The sequence below is a fragment of the Gorilla gorilla genome, chromosome 10 (genome assembly GCF_029281585.2).
Source record: "Gorilla gorilla gorilla isolate KB3781 chromosome 10, NHGRI_mGorGor1-v2.1_pri, whole genome shotgun sequence".
In the NCBI taxonomy this organism is placed as follows: Eukaryota; Metazoa; Chordata; class Mammalia; order Primates; family Hominidae; genus Gorilla; species Gorilla gorilla.
This window is the reverse complement of record NC_073234.2, coordinates 103,936,703-103,957,442: the sequence shown is the minus strand read 5'-3', so window position 1 is coordinate 103,957,442 and position 20,740 is coordinate 103,936,703. Positions and strand designations below refer to the sequence as shown.

The 20,740-nt window shown below is 38.0% G+C and overlaps 1 protein-coding gene across 3 annotated transcripts in view; it reads left to right on the top strand.

Annotated features, from left to right (window-relative positions):
• KITLG (KIT ligand) overlaps window positions 1-20,740 on the top strand; it is an 83,404-nt gene that overhangs the window by 16,785 nt on the left and 45,879 nt on the right. For 2 of the 3 annotated variants that reach the window (XM_004053649.4, XM_004053648.4), the window contains exon 2: window positions 17,827-17,940. The exons of the other annotated variant lie outside the window; for it this stretch is intronic. In XM_004053649.4, coding sequence (XP_004053697.1) covers window positions 17,827-17,940 — 114 coding nt within the window. The remainder of the gene's footprint in view (window positions 1-17,826; window positions 17,941-20,740) is intronic. 3 annotated transcript variants of the gene reach the window in all.

Here is a 20,740-nt window from a genome sequence, read left to right as displayed (position 1 = left end):
CTGGCCACATCTTCCTTTCTTAATGAATTTAGAGTCTCCTCCTACATCATAATGGTATTAGAGAGACTGCTAAGCATAATTCCATGGATCTCATGATAAACAATTGGAATAAAAGAGCTTGCCACTTAGTCATGATTATTAGCATGAAAATGTGATGATGCAGCCTATTTTGGGGGAGGGATGAAGTGTCATTGAATCAGCTCATGAGTAGTCTGGCATGCGACTTTCTGTTTCTTGCAAACAAGTTGCATGATAGGGGAACATCAACACTATGCCAGTGTGTCCCTGAAGAAAAGGTAGCTGGTTTTGTTTTGGTCAAGTAGGAATGAGTCTGGAAAGGGATTCAGTTTTATGAACATTGTTTTGCCTGCTTTAGAAAAGATGACAGATAGATAAGAGTCAACCAATGCTTTGGGAAGAGATAAGATTAGCATTTAAAAGCTTAACCCATGTCATCACTTCTGGGTATGTCTTCCCTGAGTGAAATCTTATTCTTTGCATGCATTTTGAATGCTGAATCACCATGAATAATTTTTATGAATGGCTACTTTAGAAATGTTAATGGATTGCAACTCATTGGGGAAATAAAAAATTTATGGTTGCATATTACAATAAATTCTAAATAAAGCAGTATATGGAATTGTTGACTTCTCAGAGACTTCCAGTGAACTTACTGCAGGACAGTGTCTACATTTCAGCTCTGTGGGATACTTTCAGTGTTTTCGCTTTTTTAATATGCCCCTTTTTGTCAATAAAGGAAAGAAACTCCACTTTATACTTATGTAGTTTCTTCAGAAAGGGAGCTCTGGGGATTTTATAGCCAGGTCAGCCCTTCGATTTTGGGCCACATCTACCAGGAGAAGCATTTTTCAATGATTGTTCATTCATTAAAATTGTCTATTTACGTTGTCCCTGCCCTTCTTGGAGCTTGTAGTCTACTCCTGGTTTTATAGCCTAGTTTTCCACTTACATGGACCTAGGGAAGTATTAAAGGTACAAAGAAAATGGTTAAAAGTTCAAACTGAGAAGCATTTAGCTGATCGTCACTATTTGAATTTAGCAGTTATTGAGCCTAAGAGTGAGAAGGATGACAATGGTTTATACCCAACTGATGAACAAAGCCCTCCTGTTTATCCTTCACTCATTCATTGTAAATATATTTACGAGGGGCTTCTTCTTCACACCTGCCATCGCCTTAGTCAGTCTGACAAAACAGGGAGGGACTGAAAGTCCATATGGCACCTTATGGTGCTCACAGTCAAGTGTAAGAAACAGATAATAAGCAAAACTGGTTGGCGATGTTGCAATTCTATTGTGTAAATATGGCAACCAGCTGCTGAGGATTGAATTGTACATTGTCCAGCCTTCATCTCTGCCCCATTATATGTACCTGGGTTTATTCTCTAGTAACACAATTTAGATAGTGCCAGTACCTTGGTCTGTACCATATAAAAGAGAATTTTATTGAAGGAGCACTTTTATGAGCAATTCAGTAGCAGTTAGCAATACATACAATCCACAAATATGGAGGATTATGTACTATGAGAAAGGACCAAATCAAGGTGCTAGAGGTAAGAATGCGGATAAGAATAATATAATCCTCATTCTTATACCATGTATATTCTTGTTGGGAGGAACAGATGATAAGAGTAAACTAATTGGGTAATCAAAATAATTTCTGAGAATGAAAAGTGCTTAAGGGAAAGCAAAACTGTGATGTGATGTGATAAGAGGTGCTCCTTAAGACAGGTTACCTGGGAAGGCTTCTCTGAGAAGGTGATATTTGAACTGAGTCCTGAATGATGAGAACAACTTGCCATTGGCAAAGCCCAAAAAGGAGAAAACTGGCAGCAGCAAGTACAAAGGGCTTGAGGCAGGAATTACCTCCCAGGTATTTCAGGAACATAAAGGACGCCAGTGTGGCTAGAGCATGGTGGGAAGATAAAGGTTACTAAGGCGTAAACATGGAGTTGGACAAGTCTGTCTTCCGAAGGTCTCTGTAGGCCTTGATTAGGAGTTCGAGTCTTACTGTAAATGTAATGGGAAGGCATTGGGAGATTTTAAGCAGGTAGTGATCATGTTTTATATATTCCCAGAAGAAGATACTATTGTAATAAGTCTGAAAGCAAAGAAGGCTATTTAGAAGATCCCTGTAATCTTCCAGTAAGAGTGTGCTAAGAGCTTAGCACAAGCTAAAGTTGTACAAGATGAAATGGAGAGAAATGAGTTTTGAGATTTATTTTGCTGGTAGAAAATATGATCAGATGTGGAAATAGGAGACTGGGAAGAATCAAGGATGGTGCCCAGATTTTTGGCTTAAACCACCATTCTTCAAGTTTGGGCATGATGTTACTAGGAATGCTTGTTCTAGACAGCGACGACAATAGCCATAGCAAACATTTATAAAGGTGCATTATTTGACAGGTACTATACTAAATGCCCACTTACATAACTATATTTAATCCTTAGCAAACCTGTAAAGTCAGTTCTGTTATTACACCCATTTACAGATGAGGAAACTGGGGCCCAGAATGATAAAATAACTTTCCAATGGCCGTAAGGATTGTGTCAAAGTAGAAATTAAAATATGGGCAGTCTGATTCTAAGGTTGATGTTTTCCAACCCCCTCCTCTATACCACTTCTCTGCGCATGAGTAAACACACTGTTTTCTTTCTTTCTTTTTTTTTTTTTTTTTTTTTTTGAGACAGAGTCTCGCTTTGTTACCCAGGCTTGAGTGCAGTGGTGCGATCTCGGCTCACCGCAACCTCAGCCTTCCAGGTTCAAGCGATTCTCCTGCCTCAGCCCCCCCCAAGTAGCTGGGACTACAGGCGCATGCCACCATGCCCGGCTAATTTTTTTATTTTTAGTAGAGACGGGGTTTCACTGTGTTGGCCAGGCTGGTCTCGAACTCCTGACCTTGTGATCCGCCCGCCTCAGCCTCCCAAAGTGCTGGGATTACAGGCGTGAGCCACAGCGCCCGGCCAACACAGTTTTCTAAAGTTGTTTTGGATATATTAGTGAAGCTGAAGTTGACTTTTGAAACTTTGCTATTTAGGTTAACATTCACCTGTTGCCCAAACAATTTTTGCCTCACTTTTATACTAGGTAGAAAAGAGCCTGCCTGCTTGGAGGAGCGGATCCAAATCCAAGCTCAGGGGGCAGTTTCACAACCTCTTTATTTCACTTTCCAGGGCTGATCTTTAATCTATGGGGAGGCAGAGGATAAATGAGATTGTTTACAATTATTATGTGCAATTAAAAAGAAAATACATTTTTTTAAAATGGGTTGTATTGTGAATGATTGTATAGTCATTTACTGTTAGCACAGCTTTTAGAATATTTAAGGGATCAATAAAGATAAAATTATAACTGTAGCATCAACTGTGGTTTAACTGTAGCTAACTAAACTAGCTATAGTTAACTATTAACTGTAATTAACAAAATAATAATTAGAGCATTAATAGTCATGTAATGTTCTCATAGATCTGCCAATTGGCTTGTGAGTGCTTTACATAACATTGTCTTATGTAATCTTTTCAAAACTGCAAAAACATGTTATCATCACAAGAAAACTGAGTCTCAGAGAGGTTACATAATTTGCTCTGGATTACAACGCGTGACAGCACCAGGATATGAATTCATATCTTACTTTGATAACGTTCTCTGTTTTAAATGTCATCATCTTCATAAACAGCGAACCTGCAATTGACATATATTGTTATCAGAAGAGCAAGTCCTGGGCATGTCATTGAACCTGCAGTTGTAGAGTATTGTTACCAGAGAAACGTGTCTCAGGTGTATCAATGAATCTGCAATTGAAGTTTATTGTTACCAGAGGAACTTGTCCCAGGCATGCCAACTGTAAATGCTTTGCTGTGTTTCAGCTGGTAGAATTGTATTAAACTCTCATGGATTGCCTATAAAAAATTGGTCTTTTTTAAAATTTAAAATAATCCTTATTTTTCAACTTGAATTGTGAAATACTAATGGGAAATTTCTAAGGAAAATTTTGACCACCCTTAGGAGAAATAAATGCTTAATTACTTGGCTTTTTCCCCTTGTTTTGCTTAGGATTTAATTTTGGACAATATAGTCTACTCTGCCTGATTGAAACCTGGAATATACTTCAAAGAGTATACTGAAGTGCATTTGATGGCCTGTGGAATTTTTGGAAGGGCCGGAGGAGCAGACTGCAAGCTGAGCTTCCAGAACACTCCCAGCACTCAGAACTTAAGTCCACTACAGTCTGTAAATATGTTGCGGCCAGTGCAGAAAGCTGTTACTGCTGCTGACTGGAGGGTCTTGCAGCCCGCAGTACCAACTAAGCCAACAAAATGCATGCCCACAGCCAGCCTGTGTTCTCAAGTATTTCCTTCCCATATCAGATCTTGCAGTCACGCCTAATTGGCAGAACCGAAGTCCCATCTACAACCCTGGCTAACTTAAAGGGCGTCTGATAAATGGAGTTTTTAGCTTTCCAGCCATGATAGTTTAGAGGGATATGCTAGGAGAATATTGGAATGGCAATTGAAAGAGACAATCAACAGTATTCTGTGCACTTAATACACTTAACTTTTCTTATCTTTTTTGTTTTTAATTTCCATAGGTTATTGGGGAACAGGGGGTGTTTGGTTACATGAGTAAGTTCTTTAGTGGTGATTTGTGAGATTTTGGTGCACCCATCACCCAAGTAGCATACACTGTACCCAATTTGTCATCTTTTATCCCTCACCCCCTCAAGTTACTCTAAATCAAGAGCACCTGGTATGTAGCCCTTCAATCAAATACAACGTTGTATACCTTTTAAGACATTTTTGTTTTGTTTGTTTTCTTTAACAATATAACACTCATGAACTATCTAAAATATTATATCTCAGACTTTATAGAGTACCTAATAATCACATAGAGGGCTTATTAAAAGATGTGCTTTCCTGAGATGCACCCTCAGAAATTTGGATTCCCTCTGACATGCAGGAATCTGTATTTTAAGTAAACACCCCAGATGATTACACTTTCATCTAAACATAACACAGCTGACTCCCTTGGTTTCAGTTGGAACACCTTCAGTGAAAGAAGGAACATTTTAACAGTTTATTCCATCCCACTAAAAAGGCAGTTGGTATGTCTCGCACACATTGCATAATTCGCAAAGCCAGTTTGTGACCTTTGCCAATCAAGCTTGTCATCTGATGTGACAGAGAAAACGATCAAGATTGTGAATGTTCTTTGAGCTCATGTCTCTAGCTCCACTCATTTTGATGATATTTGGAAGCAGTTAAAGTAGAGTATAAAGATTTAGTTTATTCTCATGTAGTAAAAGATCCAGGTTGGTGGGTGGCGGGTCGCGGGGGGTGGGGGCAACTTTGTTGAAAATTTTCTGAGCTGCTTCCTCAGATTTTTATTTATTTATTTATTTAATTAAAAGGTCTTGTGAGACTAAACTTGTCAGATTTTCAGTAGCAGATGTGAAAGTACATATGAGCACATTAATTACATCCATAGTGGAAAAAAACACAAAAAGGTTCTAGGAAATTCAGGCATTCGGTCTCAGATTGGGCACTTGGGATCAGATGGCAACTGAAGCCTATGCTCATTTCACATCACTAAATGGTTTGGAGTTCAAAATATTTTAGAGATTTTAAATAATTACATAATTTTTGATTTACATGAGATCTCACTTTCAGAAGCAAGTCACGTATTTGAAAGAGTATAAATTATGATTTATGTTTCTGTAGCTGTTTTTAGAGAGCTACAGCCCTCAGATTCTTGTACATCAGGGTGATGTACAACCCTCAGATTCTTGTACATCAGGGTAGTTCAATTTTAAGAGCAGCTAGTTGGCATAAGAGTAAACGGTGCCCGTGTCCATGGAGTGCTGAAGATGCAGATTTCAGAACTTTCATGAATTTTTAAAATTATGTTTCCATACTTTGGCCGGTGTTGGGGGAGTTCTGCTCGTCTTATTTCTTTGAAAATACACACTTATTGCAGAGAGTTGGCAGTAGATATATAAACCTAGCTAACTTAAAGGGCATCTGAGAAATGGAGTTTTTAGCTTTCCAGACGTGATAGTTGAGAATTGAACTAGTACCCATCAGTTTTCTAGACTAGCTCAGTCTGTTACACATCATTATCCTCACGGAAATTAGAATTAGTCATTAGCTCGCATCTCCTTAAAATTAAGTGGATTATACTGTGTAGGGGATTTTTTTTCCCTCTGCTTTGTATAACTGCTAAAGAGCTTTATGAATAGCTAATGATCTACTTTTTAAACCATTGTTACTAATTAGATAGTCTATACTGCTGTCACAAATGCTTACTCTATTATGTACATCTTTATTAAAATTAGTAACAGTAAAAACCTGAACACTCAGGCCCTATATTCTTGCCTGAGGTACCAGTCTTTTATCAGGGATTTTTACACAGGGTCAAAACTTCTGAGCTCACCTGGCTCTGTTAACCCCAGGTGAGTTGTTCTCTATTCCTACGCCATTTAAAAAAGAGAAATGCTGAGTTTATTATTTTAGTCCCACTCTTTCAGGGCTGTGTGTTCCCTTCTACCAAGACCGAAGTGAACTTTTCTAGCCCTTTCCACGATCACTCACTCTCTTCTTTCTTTTTTGGCAAACTGTAGTAATATACCCTTGAAATTCCCTCATACTCATTCACTCCTGTAGTCCATCCACTGTGATTGACTTTTAGTTCCATCAACTCAATGGCAACTGCCCTCATTAAGGTCAGCTCCATTAAGTACTCTTTAGTAAACATCATATTGACATCTTTCAGTGCTTGTTTTATTCATTGCCCTCTCCCTTTGGTATTTTTTTTTCCATTGGCTGCTGTACCCCACAATCAACTGATTTCCCTCTCATGTATTTGGCTTCACATTCTCTCATCTCCTACACAGATATTTCATGATAGAATGGTATCTATCTATGGTATGGTAGTATTCACTAAGGTTTTTGGTGATAAACTCCCAGACTCCTGCTGCCTCTTCTCTTCCTACATATCTGGATCAGCAAATAGCACCACTTTTTACACAGTCACCCAAACTGGAACCTGGAAGTCATTTGTGCCTCTTCCCCTTTTGACGCTACCCTCTTTTCATTAGTCACCAAGATCTTCCGTTCTACTTCCATATCCTGTTGAACGTGTTCATTTCTCTCCATTCTCACTGCCACTGCCCTAGTTAAGGCCCTTATCATCTCAGCTTTGGATTACTTCAGTGACCTCCTAATGGGCCTCATGCCCCCAGGTTTGTTGCCCTCTCTCCCCCAGTCCATCCTTTATTCTGATGCCTGATAAACCTTTTAACAATAAATCAGATCTTGACACTCCCTTGCTTAAAATCATTCCAGGTCTCCCCAGTGCTTTTAAAATGAAATCTAAATCAATTAGCAAAATTAGGAGGGCCTCTACATATCTCTCTAGCCTTGCCTTTTTTTTTTTTTTTTTTTTTTTTTGCTTATTCTTTGAAACTTATTTTCCAATGGAGTAAAAAAATCACAGAATTCTAAGAACATGCCTTGTTTCCACACTTCTGTGGGCACCTGCTACTTCCTCTGTCAGGGGTCTTCTCCCTCACTGTCTTTGAGTTGGCTGCCCCCGATCACCTTTGGAGAAGCTTCTCCCCCCAGAAACTATCAGCCCCTCCCTCAAATGCCCCCGTCCCCCAAATGCCCCCCTCCCCAAGTCAGGTTTAGCTGTACTTGGGGCAGGGGGCAGTTGAGGGAGGGGCTGGGCCTTTTCTCTCTGACTCCCACCACTGTGCTGTGTTCTCTAGTAGCTTGAGCTTCCTGAGGCCAGTGATCATAGTCTTTCTGTCTTTAGCTTATGTATTTATTAGATACTCCATACATGTCTGTTAAATGAAGAAGTGGCCCCTGGGATAATGTTACTAGAAGTCTGAAAGCACCCAATTTTGTTTTTATAAGAAGAAACAACTTATCGCTTTGTTTTTTGGGTTTCTCCCCTCCCTCTAGCTATGTAAATTTTTGTTTAAGCTATAGCTAAGTGTAACTTGATTTACCTGCGTGACTTATTTATTCAACCTGGTAATAACTTGACATGTAGTTTCAATTTGAAACTGATTGAGTTAGAGACCTATATGCCTTCTGTAACATGACCCTTTTAAATAAAATTTAGTAGTTTATTAAATATAAATGAAGTCAGTTTTATTATCTAACTGGCCTAGTATTTTTCTTTCCAGCATAGATAGTGTAGGTTTTGGTTTATATCCAATCCAACAATTTCCTAGCAAAGTGGCCATAAGGAAGTTACCTAATCTCTCCCAAATTGTGTTTTGCTCACCTGCAGAGTAGGGTAATAATATCTACCTGGTTGATGGGAGGATTACAGGAAATAATATCTGCAAACTGCTTGTCCTATGCACAGCCCCTTAGAAGTCAATATATTTTGAGTTATTTCCGCTTTAAGTAGTATTTACACATAGAACAAGGACTGATTATTAAAGGGTGAATTTCCCCAAATTTTTCTCATGCATTGAATACCTTGAAATCTTTAAATTCCCCTGTTACATTAAATTCCCTTATTATATTACATTGTCTGCCTTTTCATATTAAGCAATTTCTTTCTAGTTTTTTTTGTTATGAGAGCATATTCATTACATATTTTAATGATCACCCATATTTTAAAACATTTTTAGCTTACTTCTTCACAAAAGGGAAGTTAGAAGAGTATCTTTACAAGATTTTGGCACCCACCAATTTGGACTCCAAGTTGGTCTGAGTTTCAATTAGTTACTCTGGTAACATCTGCTTTATTGATAGTAGTTAAGTTTCAAAAACTAACAAATCTACTAAATGTTTCATTTGTCCCTTTGAGATTACTTAACAGTGCTTAGAGAAGAATTTTAGTCTGTGTAAGATGATTAGGTATTTTCCTTATAATGTTTAATGGTAAATTTTTAAGCAATTAAAAAGATCTGAAAAAAGAAGTCATATAGAACTGAATGGTTTTTCACCAAATGAGGATCCTGTTGTTGGTTTACATAGATTATTTTTGGAAGATATGGTTCATATGAGTTAAGAAGACCTGAACTCAGGACCAATTACCATACCTGTATCTTGGTAACTTGCTTTCCTGTCTTTGGGTAGTTGAGCCAGTTGGCTCTCTTCCAAAATACATTTGGGCTACAAGGGAACTGCCTGCTTCAATAGCTGGTATGCAGGATTAAAGAGAAGATGAATGTTGTTTTTGGCAGCAGCTGTTGTTTTGTTCAGGGCAGCTCTAATACTATTTCGTAGGTCTGTGCATAAAGAAAATGAGCTACACAAACACTTAACTCTCTTTTTGACTTTGTGACGTCTGTAATATGGACCCTGACAATGCATATTTTAAAATCACTTCTCATATTCATAGAAAAAAAAAGGCTTTTTTTCTGTATTTTATTTTTTTGTTTTTCCAAGTTTAGAGGATTGGTATCTTCTGGTTTCTTGAACAGCATATGTCCCCCTGATGTTCTTAGGCTGCATGCATTTTAATTTCTACTGAAGGAAAGGAATCTGCAGTGTGACTTATATGTTGCAACACACTTTCAGATTAAGTCCATGGTTTGTTTTGGGTGTTTGTAGCTCCTTTTCCTGGTATGTGGCCTTTTACTGTAAGGAAAGCTCTGTGTTCAGGAGGGATTGGTTATTGAGTGAATAGTCCACTGGAGTCTGCTGATGTTTGTTCTCAACAAAAATGAAAATTAAGCAAGACCTTTGCCTTTGAGGTCTTCAACCTCATCTTCTTGTAAATTCCTCCCACCCCAGACTTCTTTAAAGTACTTTTCTAGTACTGTCTGCTACTGTCTGCTCCCAGAAAAAGACCCGCCACATCTGTCACTGATGTTAACATAAATTTTAGTCAGTATTACTTCCCTCTACCAGAACTGTTTCTACTGCATGCCTTGGTTGTAACAGTGCACACAGATTTCTCATTATTTTTTTTCCTAATCATGTAAATAATTTGAAGGCAACATTTAGCAATGAAAGGATTATTGGAATTTTGTGTGTTGTGGGGAATACACGGGGGACACTTTTGATGCATGTTTCTAAAAACAAAAATCGAGAACTACCCAGGACGATATGTGTCTATACAATGAAAGACTATCCAGAAATGAGGGGTTATCACACAATGAGCTTGACCTAGAGAGAAAAGTTGTACAATGATAAAACAAAGTAGCCAAAGAAAAATGTCATATACAGCTGCAGAGAATGTTAACAGAAAAAATAGATGATTACCCAGACTGAAAAGATACATTTTAGAGCAGAAGTCACAAACACAGGGACATTTTGCTTCAGTATATCTCCATTAGGGTGTGTGTGAGCGTGTGTGCACACCCACATATTTAGGCACCCTATTCCCTCAGAGTTTCCAGAAATTGGAAGAAGAGGAAGAGAAAACAAAGATAAATATTTTGTTGATATATTGGAACAAGTCATTTAATTGGAAGTCAGTTGTCTGTTAACTGAAGCTACTCTAAACACAGTTCAGAACTAAGAAATAAATGAAAAAGGTGTGTGAACTCAAAGTCAGTGTCAAAATATTCATGTGCTAAAGGTCATACTCTTTGTACATGGGAGATTTACTCTATAAAGTCTTTTCTCAGAAAGTTTTACTCAAACATTTTGAAGTATTTGTCTCCTGGTTTCCTAGCCAATGCAAATAACACACAACAAATAATTGCATAACACCCATAGTTTGAATAGTTTCTCATTTGATTCTTACTACTAGTTCATGAGATGGGTAAGGCAAAAATTATTTTTACTATCATTTTATAGGCTGATAAATTGATACTCAGGGGGATTAGCTGACTTGTTTGAAGTCACATGGGAAGGGACTGAGAGGTTTTCTGGATCCATGTTCTGCCCATGGTTTCCAAAAGTGTTTTTTTTTTTTTTAATTTCTTCTTGCCCTTGGAAACCTTTGTTTAAACAGAATCTTACTCAGAGGCATGAACAAATAAAACAACAAAAAAAAGCTGAGCTGCTCTGCTTAAAATAAAGGGTGCGGGCCAATAATTCTGGCAGAGGCAATTCACTTTCCTCATTTGGAAGAGCTTGACCATCACTACACTACACCTTTCATTCATTCATTCATTCATTCATTCATTCATTCATTCATTCCAAAAGTATTTCAATTGAGCTGTGTTTTATTTTTCTATTGCTGCTGTACTAAATTACCAAAAATTTAGTGACTGGCCAGGTGCAGTGGCTCATGCCTGTAATCTCAGCATTTTGGGAGGCTGAAGCGGGTGGATTACCTGAGCTCAGGAGTTCAAGACCAGCCTGGCCAACATGGTGAAACTCCGTCTCTACCAAAAATACAAAAAAAAAAAAAGAAAAGAAAAAGGCCAGCCATGGTGGTAGGCACCTATAATCCCAGCTACTTGGGAGGCTGAGGCAGGAGAATCACTTGAATCTGGGAGGCGGAGGTTGCAGTGAGCCGAGATTGCACCACTGCATCCCAGCCTGAGCAACAGAGAGAGACTCTGTCAAAAAAAAAAAAAAAAATTATCATAATTTTGAAGATCAAATGTTCAAAATAGGGCTCACTTACATCAAAGTATCAGTTGGACTATGTTGCTTTCCAAAGGCTCTAGGGGAGAATCTATTTCTTTCTCTTTTGCAGCTTCTAGAAGCTGCCTACATTTCTTGACTCTTGGTCCCTTCTCTCTATTTTCAATGCCAGCAAGGACGTGTTGAGTCCTTTTCAGGTCACGTTTCCCCAACCCTTCTTCCATCATCGCACCTCTCTCTGAACAGAGCTGGAAAATAGCCTCCATTTTTAAGGACCATGGGGATTAGATTGGACCCGGAGAATCTAGGATAGTCTCTTCATCTCTAGTTCTTAACGTAATCATGTCTGGAAAGTCCATTTTGCCATGTGTGGTGATATATTCACAAGTTCCAAGAATTAGGACATGGACATCTTTGGGGCCATTATACTTCCTGCTGTAAGCTCCCATATGGGACATGTGTTGTGTTCATCATCAAGAGTGCCGGAGACTAGAAATAGGCATGTTAGCAGTAACAATATGTTGCAAGTAATGACCTGACAATCTGGGGGAAACAGGAAAACTAAGGAACAAACAAATGAAACCTAAAATAAATTTTTAAAAGTTATACAAACAAGTACAGTAATTTGGAACCACTTGGAGAAGGGAAGCTACAACTACATAACTGAGATACTTTGAAAGTCTTCCTTTTATTTGATGAACCTGAACCATCACAGAAAAGCAAAGTTTAACATTTCAATTCACTGTTTAAGAAATCAAAGTGTGTGTACAATATTAGAAAGACTTCTGTGTAGAAAAGTTAATACTGAAAAATTTCTTTTTTATATACAGAAATAAGCTCTGCATTTCAGCTCTTTCCTGAGTATGCTGATGAAGGAGGTGTCATTACTGCTTGGCAAAAATCTCAATATTTCTAACTTGATTATCTCCCTGTCCTAATGTTTAGCTATGCCAGAATGAATTCTTTAATTTTATGAAAGGTGGATATTTTTAATGGTAGCAAAGTATATGCAAAATTAAATTACAATATGAATTTATTTATAATGGCTTTAAAATAAAGGGCTTTAAGAAATATGGGTTTTTCAGAGATATTTGAATGTTCATAAGCTAACATAGATTTAATTTTAGCATTGACCCAGTGGATTTTTATAAAATGAACAAAACCATGTCTTTGTAAGATATTTGAATTTAACTGATGCAGAAAAAATTTATGTTGCCCTGATCAAATCATTCTTCAATTATTATAGCAGTCTGTGTTGATATATTTTAAGGAACTATCAAAGGACATATATTAAAAATTATGATGACTTGAATAATGTAGACTATTCAGCTGTGGCATGGAATATGGAACAGACTTGTCTCCATATGCTTGATATTTGCAAAAGTATTAAAGTTTTAGAGATCTGCTATCGCATCACAGTTCTCACAAATCATCTAACAGATTTGCAGGAGTTCTGGGACAGTGTAGAGGGGCTAAAAGGACAGGAGTTAGAATTGGACAGACCTGGGCTTACTGATTTCACCACTCAGAAGTCACCAAACCTCCCTGTACCTCAACTCCTTCATCCTTAAAATTAGGATATATGAAAGTTATTTTTTTCCTTATTAGATATCCAAGGTGCTTGGTATATAGTAAATGTTCAGTAACTTTTAGCTCTATTCATGGAATTGTTCCCAAAACACCACCAGCATCTGCATTCACATTCCAGCACTCTGCCTGATAGCATTGAACTACCTATACTCCTATTTAAAGCCACACTTTCTACTTGAGAACTGAATCTCACCCCTTCTTTCCTGCTCAAGGCTGTTGCCCAAGCAGTCCTCTCTCTTCTGACCTATATTGCCAATTGCTTCCTCCTACTGGATCATTCCCATAGGCATACACTCATTCTGGTATTTCAACATTCTTACAAATAAAACTCTTTTCACCCCCAATTTCTTGCCAGCTACTTCCCCATCTTGGTTTTATTTATTTATGTGTTTGTTTATCCAGTTGCTCTCCTTTGAAGGAAAACTCTTCAAAACAGCTGTTCATACTCACTGTTTCTGGTTAATCTCCTTTCCTGCTTTCTAAAACCCACTGTAGACTGGCTTTTTCCCATACCACTTCAATAAAACTGCTCTTGTTAATATTACCAGTGACCTTAATGTTGCCAAACCAGTGGTCAGTTATCAGTCCTTGTCTTACTCGGCCTATAACTGGCATTTGACATAGTTTGACCCTATTTTCCTTAAAGTACTTTTTTAAAGTCTTGGCTTCCTTCCATGATCTTTTTGCTTTGCTCTCTTGGACTCTTTTGTGGGTTCTCACTCTTCTGTCAGATCCCTTAAGGTTAGAACACCATAGCATGCTCAGTTCTTTGTTCTTTTTTATACTTTTACTCACTCCCTTGGTGATCTTGTCCACTCATTTGCTTATATATGGAAGGCTATCATATTTATATCTGCACCCCAAGTTTCCCTCCTAAGTCCAGATTTAAATATCTTGACCTGGCATTATCACTAGAATATCTCAAAGACATCTTAAACTTAACATACTCAAAATTTAACTCCTGATCTGCCCCCCAAACCTTCTCTACCCCCAGTCTTCCCCATATCAGTTGATGGCAACACCATCTTTCCAGTTGTTCATACCAAAGTTCTTATAGTCATCTTTGACTCTTTCTCTCAAATCATACTCTGTCAGGAAATTCTCATGGTTCAGCCTTCAGAAGATGTCCAGAATCTAACCACTTTCAGTCAATGTATTACTATAACCCTTTCTTGATTGGATTACAGCAGTAACCTCCGAACTTGTCGGTTTCATTTTCTACCTGTTGTCACCCTAAAGTCTATTTTTATTATACCAATCAGACTGATCTTATTTAATTAATTTATTTTTATTCTGAAGTATATATATCCCTCCTCTGCTCAAAATCTTGCAATGAATCCTATTTTATTCAAGTAAGAGTCAATGTCTGGGCAATAGGCTTCAACGCCCTACATGAGCTGTCCTCTCCATTGTCTCTCTGACATCATCATCTTCTACTGCTCCCTAATTTACTCTTGCTATGTCTTAAATAACAGATGCCTTGAATAGACCTTAGGACCTTGGCACCAGCTTTTCTGTCTGTATGCAGTACTCTTCCCACAGATGTCTGCGTGGATCACTGCCTTAGCTTTGTCCAATCTTTGGTGAAATGTGTCTTCTTAATGAGACACTTATCAATATTACCCTGTTAAAAATTTCAAGCTGTTTCCACCCATACTGCAATCTCTGGAAAGAAAAGAGTACAGTTAGTTCTATGGCTCTTCTCAAGACTCAGAGATGCCTGGTGATTTGACCCTCCCTATAAGTCTTCTTTCAACAAGGACTCAAGAAACTTTTAGGTGTACATCTATACTTCCTCTAAGGGAATTCAGCTGAAGTTACTAGGCAGCAGGCACTGATGTGCGCTTTATTACAAGCATATGTCATGCACTGATATGTATTAATATTTTATTGTTGAGACTGGTACTGGTGGGGGTAGCTGCTCTAGAAAATGAATAGAAATTCATGCCATATCCCTAAAAAGCTGCTCAGCTAGCAAGGTATAAGCAGAAGGAATGATTCTACCTACCCAACATCTCCTATCATTGCCACACGTATCTTGAGTGTTCAGTGACTTTCTGATATTAGAGATGGCCTGGGAGTCTGCTCTGCTTGTGCTGTATGTACTCTTTTGTTATCTAACTTTTTTTTTTTTTTTTTTTTTTGTGATGGAGTCTAGCTTTTGTCGCCAGGCTAGAGTGCAGTGGCACAATCTTGGCTCACTGCAACCTCCGCCTCACGGGTTCAAACGATTCTCCTGCCTCAGCCTCCCGAGTACCTGGGATTACAGGCATGCACTGCCACACCCAGCTAATTTTTGTATTTTTAGTAGAGATGGGGATTCACCATGTTGGCCAGGCTGGTCTCGATCTCCTGACCTCGTGATCTGCCCACCTCGGCCTCCTAAAGTGCTGGGATTACAGGCATGAGCCACCACACCCGGCCAACCTAACCTTTCTTAAAACTCAGCAGTACACTTGGTGCTGGGCAAAGCCTCCTGTGACTCATGACTGTGATTGTCACTCTGAACCCAAGATCACCAGTAAGGCAGAGTAGACATTATGATCCCGTTCCCCTTTACCTTGCTGTAATCTTATTTTTCCCATAGCTTTTGACACCTTTTGACATACTGTATAACCTAGTTACTTATGTTTGTTGATTAAGCCTTATGAGGGCAGGAATTTTGTTCGTTATATAGGCCTAGCACCTAGGACAATGCCTGGTATACACCAGATACTCAATAAATACTTGTTAGATGAATGAGAAAACAAATGTTTCTTTAGTATTTATTCAATGCCAGGCGTAAAGGATTGCGAAGACCAGTAACAGAATTTCTGCCATTACATTTCTTTGAGCAAAGGATATGATTATGGTCATTTCTGAGATTGGTCCATTACAGAGATCCTTAGAGAAAGTTCCCAAATCACATCAGAAAGAGGGGTTTAGAGAAATATATTTCCAGGGAGGTTACGTCTTAGCAATGACAATATAAAAGAAAGCTGACTTTAATAAATTATATTTACACATGTGAAGGAAGATTGTGTTATTAAGGGACAGTTTGTATGTAGGGGTTGTCTGTACAAAAAGAAGAATCCTCAAACAGGAATAATTTATACAACTTAGTCTTCACTGTGGTCCAAGAAAGATGATACTATGAAGAGTGTGACCCCCCAATGCTAGAAGTAGCCTTAAATAAAATTATGCAGGATTACTGCTAAAATAGACCATGGTGGTAAGGGAATAAAAGGATTTCAATCTTGAATACAAACCACTATATCCATGTAATTAGCATTGTAGTTTTAGAAATTTTAGCAAATAATAATCATTATTTGTTCTAGTATAATATCTAGTTAGCATGCAGATATTAATTGAAAATAATAATCCAGTTCCTTTTTAATATGGCTAGCTATGTAAATAGAGAAGATTTCTAGCCATGTGCATCTGGACTCTTGTGTAATTTTAAGATTTTACAGAAGAATGGTATCTCATAAAAGAATGTGGACATATTTTAAGATGTCTTCACATCTGCATGGTTTTGTCATGCTGTTTACTTTTCCTGGAACATTCATCTTTTCTTTGTCAGCCCTTGCAAATCCTCCTTGTCCTCCTAAATCCGGCCACAGTCACATTTTCTTTCTGGCTTTTCTTGGCACTGTCTTCCTGCAACTGGTTCTCCCCCTTAAGGTTAATTGATTAATTGCTTCCTCTTCTGTGTTCCGAAAGTGTTTATCACAAGATGTGAGTGTTGTTTATTTACCTGCCTCTGAGTTTCAAGGGCATCTTCAACATCTTTGTTACCCTAGTGACTGGCGTTGTTCCTGTTGCAAAATATATATTCAATAAATGGTTATTGAATTTGAGCATCAGGATATATTTTTACCTTGACCACTGATTGACCCAGCAAATATTTATTAAGGACTTTTTATATGCAAGACACTGTGTTATGTGTTGTGAAGATACTACAAAGATAAATCAGTTGCACAAGTTCTTGAAACTCTACAGTGTAATAAGGAAAAATAAGTCATGCATAAAAGCAACTATAATACATGATAGAAAATGTTATTTTCAAGCCGATGTGTAGGTTATGTGTGTTCGAGAGAGAGAGAGAGAAGACAGATTACTTTCTGCTAGGGTTCAAGAATGCCTTCCTATTGGCTAAGGAAATATTTTCCTTAAGTGGCTAAAAAGCTGTGTTTCAAAATATTCTTTTGATGTCTCACAAATTCAGTGGAATTCTCTTAGGTCTAAAAATATACATCTCTCTCACTTTAACTTGATGTGCTATTGTAGATTATTGGATTAAAGCACTGCTCAGGGATTATGCTGCTTCTTGCCAAGCAGTCTACATTTAAAGTAGAAATAAGATGTTTCTGTTGGTGCCATAAGGTATACATTTTATGCATTCTCTAGTTTTTAGAAGATACCCTAAGGGCTAAGTCTTTAACATGCTGCTACAAGTTTATTCCTAATTGCCATTGGGAAATTGGCTGAAGAAAGTTTTTGACAAAAGTTAACAGTATTGTCATTGAGAGAATAATTCAAAATGGATTTTAACTAAAAGCTTTTTAAAACTTTGGTGAGCATAGCTTGAATGCATAATATTTAATTGCATTTAAGCCAATAACATATATTAGACTGGTCTTTTTGTGCATCAAGCATTAGATGTTAAAAGTTTGAATGATTACAGATTTTAACTGATGATCACCAAGCAATTTTTCTGTTTTCATTTAGACTTGGATTCTCACTTGCATTTATCTTCAGCTGCTCCTATTTAATCCTCTCGTCAAAACTGAAGGGATCTGCAGGAATCGTGTGACTAATAATGTAAAAGACGTCACTAAATTGGTAAGTAAGGAATGCTTTACCGTGCTGTGTAAAAAAGAGCTGTGGCTCTTTTTCCTGTGCTTGTTGATAAAAGATTTAGATTTTTCTTGCCCCAAAGTAATGTTTTCCTAAAGTGGGGAAAGGAATCACTGGGTTACAATAAAGGGTTTATAGAAAGCAGGTAGTGAGATATTTAGGGTCATGGATAATTTGTTGGTAAAACTGGCTAGTTGCACACCACTGCTGTGACTGCTTCTTTGCTGGTCTTCTCCCCGTCCTTCATAGGCAGTGAAGGACCTTGGAGAGTTCGCTGTGTGCTGATGGGCTTGCCCCAGCTTGTTCCCCATAATCTCTCCAGTGGGTTTCCCAGCATGTTCTATTTCCCCTTCACATGTCTTCCTACTCTTCTTTAAAAAGCCTAACGAAAGGAAATCTGAAATGGCTATTCTCCCAATTCAATCAGCAGGAAGACCCTGTCACATGTCAGTGGGTGTTTGCTCCTTCAGGGAACATAGAGAGGTGATTCATTGCCCACATGTTGAAGGGACTCATCTCCCTGGTTTGTCACATTGAACTCTTCCCTCAGCGAAAGCATTTGCATTGCTTCCCCAAGTCACTGCCAGGTCCGTGCTATGCTTCTCCAGATGCTTTCTCTCAAGATCAAGCCACAAAGAGGGCATAACACATCTGGAACGCATCCTTCCCAACCCTCACGATCTAGGGGAGATCTTACATGCTTTTTTGAACCATGCATGATTTCAGGATGAACAAAGCTTGAGAAGCAATTTTTAAATTCCTAGTTATTTAAATACTGACTAGAGAACTGAGGTGATGCGAGAATAGGTAAGAAATGAGGGTTGTGATATGGAGAAAAGGATGAAAAGTTTATTTTTTGAGGTACTGGGATAAGGAGTAGAAGGGGCTCTATTTATCTTCCCTCCTCTTGATATATATTTTCTGGTGTATATGTTTTATTTTGGGTTTATAATAGAACTTCAAAACAGAAGTTTAAGGCCACTGTTGAAGTCTTGCTAGCTTAGCCTCAATATAGAATTAGAAACACACAGACACAATTTATACAAATTCCTTAGGACCCAGAGAGTTCAGGTTTAAAAGCATTCTTCCATGCAGCAGCAGCAGGTGTATCAGTATGTCTTACTTGAGGGAACTGTGAGCAAAGCCATGCAAGAGTTGTCTGCTATATACCCAGTTAGCTATTGTGTATAGGGATGGGGGTGAGGGGGGAGTATTTTTTTAAAAAAAAAAAAAACATACTGTTTAAAAACAGATCATGTTTTTTTCCTTGAGTTGCTTGTTAGTTTGTGACCCAAGAAACAATACTAAAAGGACAGTATGTGTTTAAAATCTAACTTTTGTGAATGACCTAGATTCTAGTCTAGACTTAACATGTGATGGCTGTGTGACCTTAGTCAAGGCACTTGATCCCTTCTAGCCTCAGTTTCTTCATCTGTTAAATAGAGATAATATGTCAGCGGGATCTGAGGATAAATTGTAATAATGCAGCCTAAGCCCATAGTGAGCACAGTGCCTAGCACATAGTAAATATTTGACACATAGTAAATATTTGACACATAGCACATAGTAAACAGTGTTAGACACTGTTACTATTTTATGATTATGTGAACTTAGGGAAGAGGAACCATACTAAGTGCCTCAGTTCAGAGCTGAAATGAGTGTCAGGTGGCATTACTGGAAGTAGGATGGTAGTAAGCACCATGAGATCAGTTACTATCTTAGCTACCATGTGACTACTTATGCCCATGCCTAAATTCATTTATCAATAAATTGTTCTCAGATTCTAGAAGCTATTGACAAGACCAAGCAGAATCACACAGAAAATGTTATGGTAAACTTGTGCGAGATGACCTAGTCTAGCAAACATGCACATGATCTTAGCTTTCTATAAGGAAGATAAAGTTTTTAGAGACAAGATGAAGGAAAAAAATAAGTCTACAAAGCAAGATAGACCCTTGAAGATGTAATGGTGCAAAACTACTTTTTAACGTATGTTATCTTAATACCCAATGGTCTATGTCAGTTGTTGGCTAAATTTTTCATCTGGGAATTTTAATGGTGATATGAGAAGGGCGGGGAAAGCAAAGTAGATGATGTTCATTAAATGTTTGCTGGGTGAGTGAAGAAGAGGAAATGATGTGCTTTACTTTAGTGAGCATCACAATCACCTGTCATGCTGATGAAAATTATGGGTACCTCTATTCACAATAGCAAAGACTTGGAACCAACCCAAATGTCCATCAATAATAGAAGACTGGATAAAGAAAATTTCACAAATATACACCATGGAATACTATGCAGCCATAAAAAAGATGAGTTCATGTCCTTTGCAGGGACATGGATGAAGCTGGAAACAATTATTCTCAGCAAAATATCAGAAGAACAGAAAACCAAACACCGCATGTTCTCACTCATAAGTGGGAGTTGAACAATGAGAACACAGGGACACAGGGAGGGGAACATCACACACTGGGGCCTGTTGGGGGGTGGGGGCCTGGAGGAGGGATAGCGTTTGGAGAAATACCTAATGTAAATGATGAGTTGATGGGAGCAGCAAACCAATATGATACGTGTATACCTATGTAACAAACCTGCACGTTGTGCACATGTACCCTAGAACTTAAAGTATAATAATAATAAAAAAAATTACAGGTGCCTGGGACTACAACAAGAAACTACTTTGGTAAGTCTGAAAAAGGGATCCAAACATCTATATTTTTAACAAAATTCTGAAAGGAGGCCTAAGAGCAATTGCTCTAGATGGTCTCTTCTGTCATTGTTTAGA